General features: G+C 37.8%; 2 protein-coding genes across 2 annotated transcripts; one reads left to right on the forward strand and one right to left on the reverse strand.

Moving 5' to 3' along the window:
• Positions 1-1,328: 1,328 nt before the first annotated feature.
• LOC136410728 (Bardet-Biedl syndrome 2 protein-like) lies at positions 1,329-4,893 on the forward strand. The gene is made up of 8 exons (XM_066393023.1): positions 1,329-1,552; positions 1,599-2,195; positions 2,308-2,530; positions 2,589-2,833; positions 2,885-3,439; positions 3,492-3,655; positions 3,707-3,855; positions 4,781-4,893. The coding sequence occupies exons 1-8, from the start codon at positions 1,427-1,429 to the stop codon at positions 4,879-4,881; spliced, it is 2,160 nt and encodes a 719-aa protein (XP_066249120.1). The 5' UTR covers positions 1,329-1,426; the 3' UTR covers positions 4,882-4,893.
• Positions 4,733-15,342, reverse strand: Swim (Secreted Wg-interacting molecule). Its single transcript, XM_066393024.1, has 9 exons — positions 15,109-15,342; positions 7,411-7,576; positions 6,831-7,038; positions 6,609-6,776; positions 6,357-6,545; positions 5,842-5,973; positions 5,586-5,788; positions 5,381-5,532; positions 4,733-5,321 (listed from the first exon to the last, which is right to left on the reverse strand). The coding sequence occupies exons 2-9, from the start codon at positions 7,574-7,576 to the stop codon at positions 5,157-5,159; spliced, it is 1,383 nt and encodes a 460-aa protein (XP_066249121.1). The 5' UTR covers positions 15,109-15,342; the 3' UTR covers positions 4,733-5,156.

Genomic DNA, 15,342 nt, shown 5'->3' on the forward strand with positions numbered 1-15,342 from the left:
GACGCTGCCGCGTTAGGTAACGCGTTTTTCCCTCTGTAATACAATTTCTCACAGGCTACTACAGCTGCAACTAAGCTATAAAGACCTCTTTGAGAATTAAAAACCATATTAAAAATAAAAATTACTTATTTCTATAAATATTAACGTAAAAGATTTGCTCATATAACTCATGCCCTATGGGAGAATCTTGGCAAAAAAGATAAATAACTCACATCGGCAACGTTGCTGTAGGAAATCCTCGGCAGGAAGCATGCGCCTTTGTTTATTTACCAATTCGAGAAGGCCGAAAGCGCGCGAGGCAAGTCATGTGACTAATAACATTGAATCTCGTGGCGCCCTCTGTTCTGTACCAACGGCATTGAAGATAAAAAGAATTGTGTCAATAGCTTCTGGCTGGAGATTCCTCGTTGACACGTTTCTGATGGAGCTACGCGCTAGCGATTTCAATGAATACTATTTAGTTTTTGGTTTTGTATTTATATATTTGGATGAATATTTTCATGTATGTGAATCGTAATATTAGAAAATAAATTATGAAAGTTTAGTTTTTTTTGAGCTCGTCCCTTTGTTTCTATTCGAAGTTTTGTAGTATGCTTCAACTTGCATAATAACTTCGAAATTTTAAGTCAAGATGATGCAAAAATTTCCAAGAGAAATTAGATTAAGTTAAAACAAATTTAGTTGCTCTAATCTTCCTGGTGACGGAATTGTACAGCGACAGAAAACAATTACAGATTTCTGTATCTAACTTAAGAGTTACTTGTTGTGATAGTATATAGATGACACCACGAGAAAAATTGCAGATTTCCTTACTGAGATTAAATTAAGTTATAATTATTGTGGATAGATGACGCAACGCCAAAACATTTTTTTAAAGTAAAATGGTGGATGTGCAAGACTTTTCAATAACTATTTAATTTGCTTATTAATAATAATTATTTTGCTGCCTTAATAAAGGCTGAATGTTAATCTCGATTAGTTTTAATCGAGAGTAGAGTTGAATTCCTCCACTAAAACAATTCGTACTGGTGTCTGAGGCGTTATTCCCAGAAATTAAGAAAATAATTAAAAATTCGCCTCAGACGTATAGAACATATTTAATGTGCTAACTATGACCCCACAGATTGGTAAAATTTTAAATTTACAATTCATTAACACAACTAAGTGCTTTAGTACGGGTTGTTGCATGAGGCAACATTTAGACTGTGATCGAGATCAAAAATGCTACTTTGCCGTTGTGCCTGTTTCGATCCGTAATCATTCGTTTTTACTCTCCACTCTTAATAGTTATATCAAAATAATATATAGTACCATTGTTGATTTATGATATAAATAATTCGTCTCCTTATGAATCCTCACTATTATTTTTTAATCAATACCTCTTGGATATGTTTGTATTGAAATCGCGTCATTTCACAGTCCTGCAATGGACAAACACATAAGGCCTGTTTTCACGTTGGAATTAGGTCATAAAATCTTGCCAGGATTAGTGACTATTGGCAAATACGATGGCACCCATCCATGTCTTACCGCTGCAACCAACACTGATAAGGTACCATCCATACTCTTGCCCTACTCTTAAAAACAAAATTCCATAGGTCTTAATACACAACCCTCATCGGCGTAACCAACCCGCTGTAGGTAAGCTCATATGGTCGGAATCCAATAAAGAAATCGCCACCTTGAACCTCAACCAAAAGATTACAGCCCTGGAAGTAGGCTCGTTGGTTCCCAACGAAGATAAAGATGTCTTAGTTATTGGTACCAGCTCAAATCTCCTGGTTTACCATGTACACGACAACAAGGATTTGTTCTATAAAGATTGCGAGGATGGTGTTAAATCGCTCACCGTGGGTTCCTTCAGGAACCACCCCAACTCCATCATTCTAGTGGGGGGTAACTCCTCGATTCACGGTTATAACCATAAAGGCGACGATGTTTTTTGGCTGGCGATTGGGGATATTGTCACTTCAATGGTGCTGATGGACTACAATAATGATGGTACCAATGAGCTAATCGTAAGCTGTGAAGATTTTAACATCAGAGTCTTCAGCGGAGATCAAGTTATTGTTGAACACAATGAAACTGAGGTCGTGTCTGGTTTGGTGGCTTTGCCTGAGCAAAGGTTTGGGTATTCTGTGTCTAATGGTACTGTGGGAGTTTACGAGAAGGAGGTGCGATTATGGAGGGTCAAGGTTGGTACTTATAAAAAAGGGTTTTCGATTTAATCGATTTTCGTGTATTTTCCAAGACTCAACTTTTTATGTAGTTTTCTTTATGAATCATGAGAATTAACTGCCATTTCAGTCCAAAAACTTTGCAATCTCAATGCACCCCTATGATCTGTTGGGCCAAGCAACTTTTCAGCTCATCACAGGCTGGTCGAATGGGAAAATAGACTGCAGGAATCTTAAAAGTGGGGAGGTGCAGTTTAAAGACTCGATGTCAGCAGGGGTAGCAGGGATTGTCGAGGGTGACTACAGATCTATGGGCAGGAACGATTTAATTTGCGTTTCTACTGAAGGGGAAGGTTGCTCATGTCCTCCCTCCTCAAATACCACAATGTTTCAGATCATGTGTTTTTCCAGTGAGGGGGTATACCACCACTAAGATGGTAACCTTAGGAACCTCTAGTGTGGAACAGGACACCATTAAAGACCTTCTCTCCCAGAAACAGTCTCTTTTGATGGAGCTGCGCCATTATGAAAACAATTCAAAGTACAACAACAACGTGCTTAATGAAGTCGATAGTTTTGAGTCTACTGGGGTCATCCCTTCAAGCACCAGGCTACAGATCGTGGTTACAACCAACCGAGGAGATAAAAGGCTGAAGGTTACTATCAGTTTTCCCTAATAAAACCATAAACGGATGATAAAGTTTCAGCCTCATGTTGAACTCTACGTCTCTACCAACAACTCCACGATAATCAAAGCAGTAATAATATTTGCCGAAGGGATCTTCAAGGGGGAGAGCCATGTGGTGCATCCAGACTTGTCAAAGCTGACCTCAGGAGTCTCGATCCCTCTCCACTTGCCCATAGACCGAAGCGTGGACATCCACCTTAAAGCCCTAGTGGGTTACCCTAATAGCGTCCAATACCACGTTTTCGAGATCACAAAGCAGCTCCCCAGCTTTTCCATGTATTCCCTCAAAAAAGCACCCCCTAAAACCACCCCTCAAGGCTCAGTCCAGTTCAAAATCACCGAAAGACTACAAAGAGTCTGTTTGTGGATCAATCAAAGCTTCATTCTTTCCTCAGACATCGAATTTGATTCTGGTCCTTCTTTGGTGGTCAACGTGGAGTGCTTGAGAGATAAAACTGACTTGGTGATGATCTTTGAGGTGGCTGGAAAAGTCACTTTCCAGTGCAACAGCATGTTTTTGGCTGCAGATTTAGTTCAATCACTGAGAAGCTATTTGAAGCTGGAGAGTTTGGAGGTGAGTTTTTGACTTGCGACAGTGATGCTATGAGAAGGACTTGATCTTGCAGAGCAGAGCTTCTTTCCCCGAGGAAGAAGCGAACTTGAAGGAATTGATGCAGAAGTTGAGTGATATTCAAGAGGCTAGACTGAGGCTGGATACCGACGTGGCTGATCGGTTGGGGCAGATCAGGAGTTTGATCGTGAGGGCTGAGGATGCTAGAGTGAATGACGTGTAAGGTTGAGGATTGAGGGTTGGAGGGAAGATAGTTTTAGGTGGTTTTAGCAAGGAGATGGTGGGGCATTATCATGAGCTTAATAATGTCAACAAATCTCTGATTAATGGGTATAATATCAAGGCTCAGAACTATAATGAGGGGATTGAGACCATGAAGAGGATTAATTCTATTATTCAGAAGGCGTCTAGATTGAGAGGTAATAATAGAAGTCATTTTAAGTCACAGTGCAGAGTTTTCTCTGAAAATATTGGTCAGTTTCGATTAGGAGATTTGCTTTCGTTGGACCCCTAATTCTCTCTCTTTTCATATAGGACATTATGTGTATTCATAAATTTTTGGATTTCATCACTCTGTTGGTCAAATTTTCTTGTAGAAGTTCCTATACCTACTGATCTTGCTTGTTGAGTAATTCTAAGTTTAATGCAGGGATGTTTACAAACATTTTTAATCGGGGGTTAACTTGCTTTCATTTAGAGCGCCAAAATTAGTTTCTTTTACATAGAACACCCTTTATATTATCGCATATTTTGAACCTGCTAATCATCGGCAATAATTCCTCAATACATATTCATATCCTCATCTTTATCGGTTTAGCAGTTATTGAAGACTGTGTGAGGCGATAAATTAAAAAATATTTCCTTGTTCTTAGGGTTACTAAAATTCAACTTTTTCTTATTGATCGTCCCATGTTGCTCGATTTCTAGAATGTACCATTCAGAAGGGCAAATTTTTGTATAGATGTCCCTATACCAAATTTTCAAAGTTTTCGAGCATTTTGAGGATGAGTGCTTGAAATGGGGTGTAATTTTTAACTTTCTTCAATTTGGACTTCCGAAACTGAGTTTTTTCAAATAGCACACCATCAAATTTTAAAACCAACCAGTAGGTAGGAAAAATTCCCTAATAGATCCCTCTTTTGACCTCCTCTTCGCCTATCTCCCTTTATTTTTCAGTATTTTGAGGGTTAACAGAGGTCGTAAAAATGTTTCATAAACTCGCATCCATTTAGACTCCCTAAACTCTGACTAGGAAAGCGTTAAATTGGGTTATCTCTGGCAATAAAACACAAAACCTTCACTAAAATAATTATTATTATAAACTATAAATACATTAACTTTTAGTGGGACAGAATTCGGCAGTTATGATTAACCATTGCAGAAACGCCATCAAGAATAACAATATTGAAGGGCTCATTAAGATAATCCGCACGGGGGAGCTGTGAAACTCCCCAAGCCACATATGTATATTATGAACAAATAAACGCGAACTTCAGGATCTCTTTGTCTTTCTTTCGTAAAGAACGAAAGTAAATCCAAAAATTACATCTAATATAAGGCAATAAAAAAATAAATAACGCATCTATTTGCCTACTAAACCTTATTTCGAACTATTTAAATATTATGCAAAACTGTGGCAGTTAAATGAAGAACACATTGGATGAAACTGAAGAGTCGAGTGGTGCTAAATCTGACTATCGCAGAGGCTTTGTGGTCGATTTCAGACTGCGTTATTATTGAGGTAAGAATTGGCAGTGAGAATTTTTCTGTCCACTTCAGACCATACTGCCAACACGAAAGATTCAATGTCACACTCATTGGTACCGCGAGTGATGCGGAAGTACCCGTTTTCGCCCCAATCGGAACCCCAACTGTTAGCCACTTTCTGCAGTAGAAAAAAAAATGTCCCTCGTAATTTACCACCAGCAATCCTAAAAAACCTACCCAAAACTTCTGGTACCCCCTAGGGGTGAATTCCTCCCCCCATCCTACAATTCTTACAGAATGATACCCCTGCAAATGCGGCACTGACAATCCTGTGTGCTTATATACCCCTCCTTTATACGAAAAGAAGTCATGATACACTCTCAATGTAGCTAAAAAAAAACCTTAATTTCAGTCCTGATTTTTTCACCTTTAAGATATTCACCTTGTACGGGCCCTGATCTCATTATCTCAAACATAATATCAGTTTCATTGCCCAGTCTATACGCAGGTCCCACTTTGTACCTCTCAGTTCGGTCAGAGTACTTCGGAGGGGTACAGCCTGCAGCCCTTAAGGGTCCTGCCCTCCTCACCGTACAAGCAGTCGTACTTTGGCCTGTATAAGGGAAACATGGCTCATCTACCACCCTACAAGAGAAATTGTTCATAAGGGTTGATTTGGGGTTTCTGATGAGTGGTACCCGTATTTTCTAACAAAGGTCCAGGCTCTGTCCAAACGGCCCCCCTCACAGCCCTGTGCCCTTGGGAGGCAGGAGAGGATGTTCTGGGCGCTTAATTGGACTTCTTCTTTGCCCTTCGAGATTATTCCGTATCTAGAGTTTTTTTCAGTTAAAATCGGAATTAAAACTCAGAGATTTTGCAGAGCTGAAGTCAGTTTTAATCTGGTAGTGGGGTTGAAGTTGAACACAGCACACTCGATTTATTCCCGAAGCTTTTTAAAGTTAAAGCAAAATTAATTAGGACACTTAAAGCCTGTTTTAAGGCGATGCAGGGTAAGGTCAAGATGTGGAAGAATATTTGAATTAATTGTCAGTTATTCTAATTAAGAATTAATTGACAGTAAAATCTTAACCGACAGTTAAAGCTGACATTAAAGCAATCGTAGCCGGCACAGCGGGAGTTAAAGCCATTTGAAACTGACCCTAAATTAATGCTTTTAAAGCTGACTTTAACTTGAAAATTAGTGATTTTTTACCTATCAGAAGCAACGGCAGCAGTGGAAATTGCCCAAGAAGACCCGCACCATCCCTGGTCTTGTATTCCGGAGATATATCTGGGCCACCGTGTATAACTGTCAAACTGTCTTGGCAACGCCTCAGGGTCATAATAGCGCTTCACCGCATTCATCCTCATGACGTCTTTTTGGGGCTGTGAAGTTCCCAATCTGAATCACAATGAAACGTTAAACACCCGGAGTTAAAGTCATTTTTAACAGGGTGAAATTTACCGGTATTTAATGCCTCTTTTCAGGGTTTCCCCCCAGAAAATCGAGTAATTTGAGGCAGTCCATCCATGATCATCTGCATTTACGTTATAGAGAATGTCTTCCTCGATAATGCACACATCGGGGTCGCACATCATTTCAACCTTTCGTATGCCAGTCGCTATGCATTGGCTGTTGAGAAATTGAAAAGTGGTACCAACTGGGGTTTGATTATGGGCATTTTACCATCTCTTGCAATTGTCTCTGATGGTGGCGTTGACCCTGTAATTTCGGTTCTTGTAGGTGCATGATCGGATTTCCTCGGGTGGGGCTCGGGTGGTGGGGGGAGGTGGTGGAGTGGTAATGTTTATTCCCCAACAGTGTGACCAGTAGTCCGGACAACAGTCGTGGACGTCCGTGCGGTTGCAGAAATCGTCACAATAACACAAAGTTCCTATAAAATTTTATTGTATTAAATTTCGAATTATTTTGAAATATTTTCTGAATTGAAGAAGGAATGAAGGGAAAAATCTGAAATTTGTGGGTTGAGTATATTTGGGCTTAGCCTCTCAGCTGCAAGAAATGACGCAGGTTTATTTGTATTTGCTTAGGAGCTATAGAAACTTCCAGGGACGCCCTTTCAACAAGAGCTAACAATGTATTTACAACTAGAACTGAAGACGTAGACAATGTAGACAATCTAAAATTATGAACCCGACGATTAAAATCGACAAAAATGAGAAAAATGGTGCTTTTAACATCTTAACAAAACTTTTCAAGAGGGTAAATAAGGTAGACAAAAGTAGACAAATGATATCGACATTACCAATTATCTCCCTTGAACAAGTATCTTTCCTATTTCTGCAACATCCAATCTGGGAGCAGTAGGGCCCCCTGAGATCGCTAAAGTCATCGTATGTTTGAAACGAGGCGATTGCAAGGAATCCTACAAGCAACAAGGCACTGTGCCATAGAAGTTGGGGGTTCTTCATCTGAAACAATAGTTTATTTTACTATCTAGTTCTTGCAACTGGTAATTAAGGATGAAATTTATTGATTAGTAAACCAGGGGCAATCATTGCGTAACCGGATTTGTTAACACTGACTGAGATGTTATTCTTTCAATGTTTGTTTATTTTATTACTAGTAAAGCGAATTGCGTTAATTGTGGCGCTAAGAGGCAGAGGCGTGCGTGTGTGACGCCAGATTTCACCGAGAGGTGGCGCTTCTCAGGCAAGATCCTAAAGTTAAAATGGCGAGTTTAACATAATCTTGGATTTAAACTTAAAGGCTGGCAGCCATATTAAGAGTATGTTTACTCTTGCCGAACTTACAGTCTTAGATAAACAGTTTCTTGGAGAAATTTCAGTCTGCAATATGTCAGACAAAGATGAAGAGCTGAGAGCGGCCATTTATAATTATCCCAAGACAGGTAATGTATTATTTGCATTTTAGAATAACCAGGGAAACTTGGTATCCGTTACAATCTGCGTTTGATACGCCTCTGGCTGCTTATTTGACAATGGACTTATGTTTATTATTGTTAAAGACTTCTGTGAAGAAACCAGTGGCGTAACTTGTCTTTAGGAGAAAGTAATACATTTGGGGGTCAGCTTGAGCTTATTTCAACCCTCGTGAAATTTATTGCAAATACGCTCCTGATTGATCTGCTCACAGTGGGCTACAGTGGTTCGTTTTTAAAGACTACTGCAAATAATCAGTGATGCAGCTTGCTTTCGAAAGTATTTATGAATTTTTAAAAATTGTCCTTTCGGAATCAAATTTGAGTGTGTTTCAACCTCTTGAAATCTATTCATGATGTGACCCTGGGTGCTACACCGGCAGTCAGTTACAATCTATCATTTTATAGGTGCCTCTACCAGCACTAAAAAATGTTTAAAGAATTTTTCAAAATTACCCTTCAGGAGGCAGCCGGAGTCTGTTTTTACCTTCTTGAAAGGCACTTAGGACACTCCCCTGGTTGCCTTGCTTGTTTTATTAACAGTGAAGTAAAAACATTGAAAATATGAGGACTCAGCCCAAGACCGAAAGATGATACTTTCAATACCAGACGACCCCCTCAGAATGGGTCCCCTATTATAACTTCAAATTCGCAAGATGACGCTATTATACCTTAATCAAGATGACGGAGCTTAATGAAGCACGTCACTGGTTAAATCTCTTTCTGTATTTGTTTTATTAGTCGTAGATTTTATTGCCATGGCCACTTAACTTTGAAACGGAATTGAGTTCAGGGTCTCTCAATCCAAAGACTGCAAGCGCCTAAAATTGATGTCGAGACATAGGAATGTGTGCAGCAAATTGCCGATTGGGATTGTATGTTAATGAGAACCAGCTGTTTCGCGAACCTCACTGATGGGTGCTCTTTAATTAGCCGCCGATTGGAACCCAGATGCAAGTTACTAATTTCAATATCTGGGTTGAATTGGGAAAACATTTTCATTGCACTGCATCACCCCCGATAGCCCCGTGCAATTTACACCGGGGAGGTACCACGAAACCTAAATTAATTCACAGATTTAATTTCTATAGATAGAATAAAATTCCTTCCTGTATAAGATTCCTATTACACACAGCTGTTATTTATCTCTGAGTGAAGAGATCAAATGTAGACAATAAAATTTAATTGCTAATTAAATCTGTATATTTCCAGTTAGATTTCCTCATCTCCCTCGAGTATTCGAGGCTCCAAATTCACTTCAGAATTTGTCTTTGACATATGTGATCTAGGTCAAGCCTTTGACCGCCAATCTGGGGGTTAACATGCATAAACAATTCGGTTCAGGTCTGATTTATTTCATGACTCGAAAAAGTGCACATGATGTTTATTGAGCAAAGTCCATTAAATCAGCTTCATAATGCTTTTTCGTACCCATTGAAGCACCTGGGTCTGGGTCGTGGTTGAATTGGCAATTTGCCTTTATTAGTCCATGGGCAAAACCCCAAAATCACGCTTCAATCATGGATTGAGTCATGTCTGACTAATATAATTTGAGCGGCTGTTAGTATATTCGTTTTACATACCATTAAAACAAGGTTTATTGGAGAATTGTCTATATAAAACAGATGCACCTGGCCAAGTAGCTGCGTGTTTTAGCACCTTTCTGATTATTCATGTATTCAAAAGCGACATGAATATTTAAATCGAATTTTTTAACTTCAATTTTAAATATCAAATTCTTGATCAATGACAAAATATTCTGCCTCATAAACATACCGGAATATCGGCGATAATTATGTTGAAGACCTGAAGATACCACTTGGGTATATCTTTGACGTAGTTCCGTGTGGGGGTCTGTTGGCAAATTACTCCAAGGGGTAGTGGATTCACGATATCGGATAACACACAGGGTGTTCCATAGAAAGGAGCGGAGTTCGTTAAAGATAGCTATGATAAGGTACGTTAAAGAAATGTCCCTTGTCATGGGTAAGTTCAAACTATTTAATGATATACAGCGTGCCCTGGGGGAAAACTTCGACTTCGAGGATTTCCGAAATTGCCACCTCCTATATGCTTAAATTATTCAAAAAGCGATAAAAATGACCACAGGAAGGTGCACGGAGAAATTATTCTGAATGACTAGCAGCTTCAAAATACTTGGGAATATACAGGGTGGCCTAGATAAAAAAACAAATTTTAGGCTCCTAAATAGGAAAAAAATCTAAAACTTCATTTAAAAAGCGTTGTCGACAGACTTCCATTAAACCTCGAAATACTCGAAAACCGTGAGAGACGGGCAAAGGGATATGTGTTGAGGTTAATCTTACGGACCTGTAGGTTCAAAAAATCGGATAATATACTGAGCGTACAATTTGAAGAAAAATGAATGTTGGTGTCCCAAGCAAAAAGAATATAATTAAGTTTTTTTCGAAGTTGTCGCCTTATATACGCTTATATTGCCCAAAAGCCAATAAAGATAACCATAGGAATATACATATATAGAAAAACTGTTCCTAGGGAGCAGCTGCTTCAAAATTTTTAATAATATATAAAAAAATAAAATAATATACAGGATGTCCTGTGTAAAATAATCAAATTTTGAGGCGCCAAAATGAAGACATTTTTTATCTCTATTTAGAAAGGATTGTTCACGTGCTGTCTTTACACCTCATAAAACTGGAAAACCACGAGGCACGGGTACAGGGATGCGTATTATGGAATTAACATTACAAAACGGTAGATTTCGAAAATTGAACAATACATAGGGTGATTCACTTGAAAAAATCCGAGCTTCGATCTCCCGACTAAAATATTTTTTCGAACTTTTGAACCTCATCAAATCGCATTATTTTTCTTACTCGCCAGTTGAACGACCCATAAACCACCAAGGCATTGAACTTGCCTTTAACCCCATGAACACATGCTCCATTTACGAGAAAAACAAAGACGCGAGAACCCTAATTAGCATTCACCAATTCAGCGCAGGCGGTCGTTTCTGGGTCAATCAAGCCATTACAAGAGCATTTATCAAGCCGCAAAATTCCATATATCACTATCAATCGATAATGCATCTTTTATTATACGCAAATTCATTGTTTTCAATGACCCAGCTTCGGCGGCCATTTATTTCTTTCGCATATACGGAGTGTGCGATAAGTTAGCCGGCGCTAGTCCTAATTGACAGCTTGAAACGCTGTCAAGCTCAGCCTTAATTGGGTTAATTAACACATGCGAATGGAGTAATGGAAGAGAAGAAGTGACAGATCTATTTAACGATCGCCTTGGCTTCCTTTTTAAGTGATGTCGTTTGGCTGCAATGACGAGGAATTGATCTGATTGGGTTATTTTCGTATGTAAGCCAGAGTTGTAAAGTTCATTAAATTGGGTGTCAACCGCAGTTAAGTTAACGGATTGTTACATGATCAAAGACCAAACGGACATAAAGAGAGCCTCGGCAATTCGCTCATAGATGGAACGACCTATTGGATTGTTTACGTCTACAAACTAGGTGTAAACAATGGAGTTTCCAGTAATTGAAAGCACTCAGAGTTAAAAATACTGGATAATTGCACCCAGCCCACTCTCTCAGTTATTTTTCCCTGCATTTTTTCGAATTGGTTTCGTGTTTTGCCAAGAGGCGGGGATCGTTAAAAAAGGTTGTAAAGGTACCACGCTTTTTGGATTCCGCGCACCGTTCGTCACGGCCGAAAATTTTTTTGCTTTTGCCGTGATTTTCCATGTGTTATTTGTGTCGCATTAAAGTTTCCCATTAATTTCGCTTTTAGGCTTCCTTCCATCAGTATTTATCAGAGCCGGCATTGTGCCTTAATCCGGCTTAGGGTAATTGGACAGATACCATTACATCACTCTCCCATAAGAACCATTTGCATATCCATTCGAAACCGACGTCAAACGCATCAATCAAAACCGAACGTTACGTGTTCCTGTTATTGTTTTTATTTATTTCTCCTTAATACTACATTAAAATAAACATGATGCCATGTAAATCTGTTATTCATACTCAATAAACATCACGTTTAATCGGTTGATTGAGATTTGAATACTAATGAGGTGTTTCTTCGAAGATTTCGCGGGTGACGAAATTTCGAAAATCCCTCTTTTGACCTTCTAGCGGAAACGCGTATTTAGTAGTGCCCCTGGATGGCGCCACAAGGGCTTTGACACAACAACTCACTTACGCGGGCACATTATTATCTTATATTTAACGTCTCTGGGGCAATCATCACCTTGAATTTAAGAATACTCGAGTTACAATGCATAGTATGCAAAACTTTGGTGTGTTAATTTAGTTTAAATAATTGAGGAATTTGATATACAAACACCCATGCTCCGGTGATAATATTTACATAACAATAATTGTTACATGAAACTCGTTATCTTTAGTGCTAAAGTGAATCTTCTCTGCTCGTTCCAAGTGAACCTCAACTTTGTTTATAAAAGTTCTTAGTTATCGCTAACTTCGTATCACTTAGACATGTCAGGATGTATTGATTTATTTATTTTAGGAATGAAACATAGTTTATTAATGTATTAGGAATTATGATTAGGTTATGACTCACTCTTCCTGCCAATACATGCCTTTATTGCTTGTAAACTTGCTTGAATCACCCTGTATATCACTGAGAATACTGAATAATTATTGCTTTGCTCCGAATGTCGGTAATCCCTGTTTAAGGATGTACATACACTCAGCGTTGTTATCACTGTCTAACAGCTTAGAACGTAGTGCTGTCTGCGAAGTTTCTCATGGGAAAGACTGCAGATCTTTTCAATCTAATTTTACACATTTTAAAATTTTTTTAACCGCAAAGTACGCATTTTTTTAAAGTTACGACGCAGCTCAACTTAAATTTATTATGAAAACGCTGAAAGATTAATCCAAAAACACTTTTACTTGCTGTAAATCTTAGGGCAGGTCAATAACAGTTCTGGCTGAGGAATGCGTAAACATACCCACATTTTTTTGACTAAATTATGTATTAAGTCTGCTTATAGAATCGTGATTTATTCGTTTCTTGGCAAGTGCAATAAATCCAGATCGATTTATTGGTTTCAAATTGTTTTAAACAGAGTTTCAAAGTCGATTCAGAGTTTTTCTTGATATAACTGTACCTGTTCGTACTGTACTATACCGTAATCGAAACCTTATTCAGATTGATTTAGCTCGTTTTAGTTTGTGTGTTAGCCCGATTTTATCTGTTTTTGGAAATTTGACGGTCCATTTTGACGTTTTCGGTTTTTAAAGAATTTTTCAAGATTTTAAGTATACTTATTTCTACATCTAAATATCAAGGTTTTTTGTAATCTAATGGTAAACGAGAAAATTACTTTTCTGAGATGTTTCCCTATAGAGAATGCAATTATGTTTTTTCAAATGAAACACCCTGTATATTTTAATTTTTTTCGATTATCTTATAATTTCTAATAATTTTGATAAAAATTGCCCTTACTCGTACGACTAAGAGCCTTCTCGCATCTTAACATTAAACATATTTAAATTTTTTCCAAAGAAAACGTTCCGTTTTAGAGCGCGACAATCACATTTTTTAAATGCAACGCCCCGTATATTTTGACGTTTTTGGTCTTTTCTGTAGTTCCTAATAATTTTGAACATTGTTGTATACTTACATGTCAGCGTTTTCCGGTAATCATTTGGTAAATGGTAAAATTACTTTCTTGAGATCATGTTTCCTTGTAGAAGCCAAAACTTGAATTGTTCAAACGAAAAACCCTGTATATTCTGAAGACTTATTTCTATTACACCATATGGTCACTTTCATTATAGTTGTGTCTATTTCGAATGTTAAAAGTTTTCTTCTTGTCCTAAGGTTAAACAGAAATTTGTTTCTGTGAAAAAATGTAACACTCTATGGATTTTAATGTTTTTGAATTTTTTACAACTTCTAATGATTTTTCCTTTTAATTTTAGGGTAAGCCGAAAAATTGCTTTCCAGAGAAAAAAAAAATTATAGAACACAAACCTGGAATATATTAAGATTTCTTGATTTCAAGTATTAAAAATTTTAAAGAAATCATGTTCTCCCTCTTTGAGACACTGAAACTCAACTTTTCCGCAAATAACGCATTTATCATAGTTATCTTTACCAATTATCGAGTAATTTAATATTTAATAAGTTTAAAGGTGAACCTGAACTTGCACTTAACCTGAAGGTTTTCGTGTAATTTGGAGGTTAAACAAAAATTTCCTTTTCACTCGTAAAATAAAAAAAAAATTAGAACATTTTGGGGCTCAAAACTCGAATAATTTGTTCATTTTCTCGTCTTAGTTGTTTCTTAATCTCCCTTTAGTTTCTAATAATTTTATTCCCCTATTCTGGAGACTCCAAACATTTTCCTGTAATTTTAAGGTTAAAGAGAAATTTTCATTTCAGTTTAAAAATAAAGTGTGCCGCATGTTCAGACGTAAAGCTTCTAATTTTCACATGCGACACCCTGTATATTTTAATTTTCAACTTTCTTATGGTTTCTGAAAATTTTACCTTTACTTTTCTCTGTACTTATTTTTAAGAATTTCACAAAGTTTTTTTTTAATGCCATACTGTATGTTTCTATTTTTTATCCTTTATATTTCTCAAGAATTTTGCCTCGAGCTGCCCTTATACGTCTGCAACCATTTTCATATAATTTGAAGAGAAACTCTAAACTTACCAAAGTGTCTTCTTTAATCGCTCTAAAATTTTACAAAGGAAACTTTGTAAAACAAAAATATTTTAAATAAAACGGAGTACTGCTCGAACTATACCAATCTTCAAGTGAAAATCAGTAGGGCCACTTCTCCAATTATCCCTTAACAACTTCTCTCGACTGAAAATTATGCACTCTAGTTACTCTCAAATTTTCTAAGGAAAAATCTCTAAAATAACCCAAATAAATCTGAGAACTACCCCGGCTACATTAACCCACAACTGAAAACTAGTCTAACAACGCCAAGTAACTCTCTCTACTTAGATCCTCTCCAGGACCACCTATCCTACCTCCATAGGCACAAAATCGGTAAACCGACTTAAAAATGGTACTCACCTTAAGTAAACAACGCGCGCAATTCGAACTGAAGCGAGTACCACCTCCGCTGGTCACATTAACAAGTTCGGACGACCACTGAAGTCCGCCAACAAAAGCTGAGTTGAGTTTGATATCTTCCCTTACCAATCCTAAATCCCAATAAAAATAATTTATGCACCGTATTACGAACACTCTGAACAGCAGCCAGTAGGTGTACAATTATTTCAGTCAGCACTCACATACTTTGTATGG

Source organism: Euwallacea similis, chromosome 9 (genome assembly GCF_039881205.1).
Source record: "Euwallacea similis isolate ESF13 chromosome 9, ESF131.1, whole genome shotgun sequence".
In the NCBI taxonomy this organism is placed as follows: Eukaryota; Metazoa; Arthropoda; class Insecta; order Coleoptera; family Curculionidae; genus Euwallacea; species Euwallacea similis.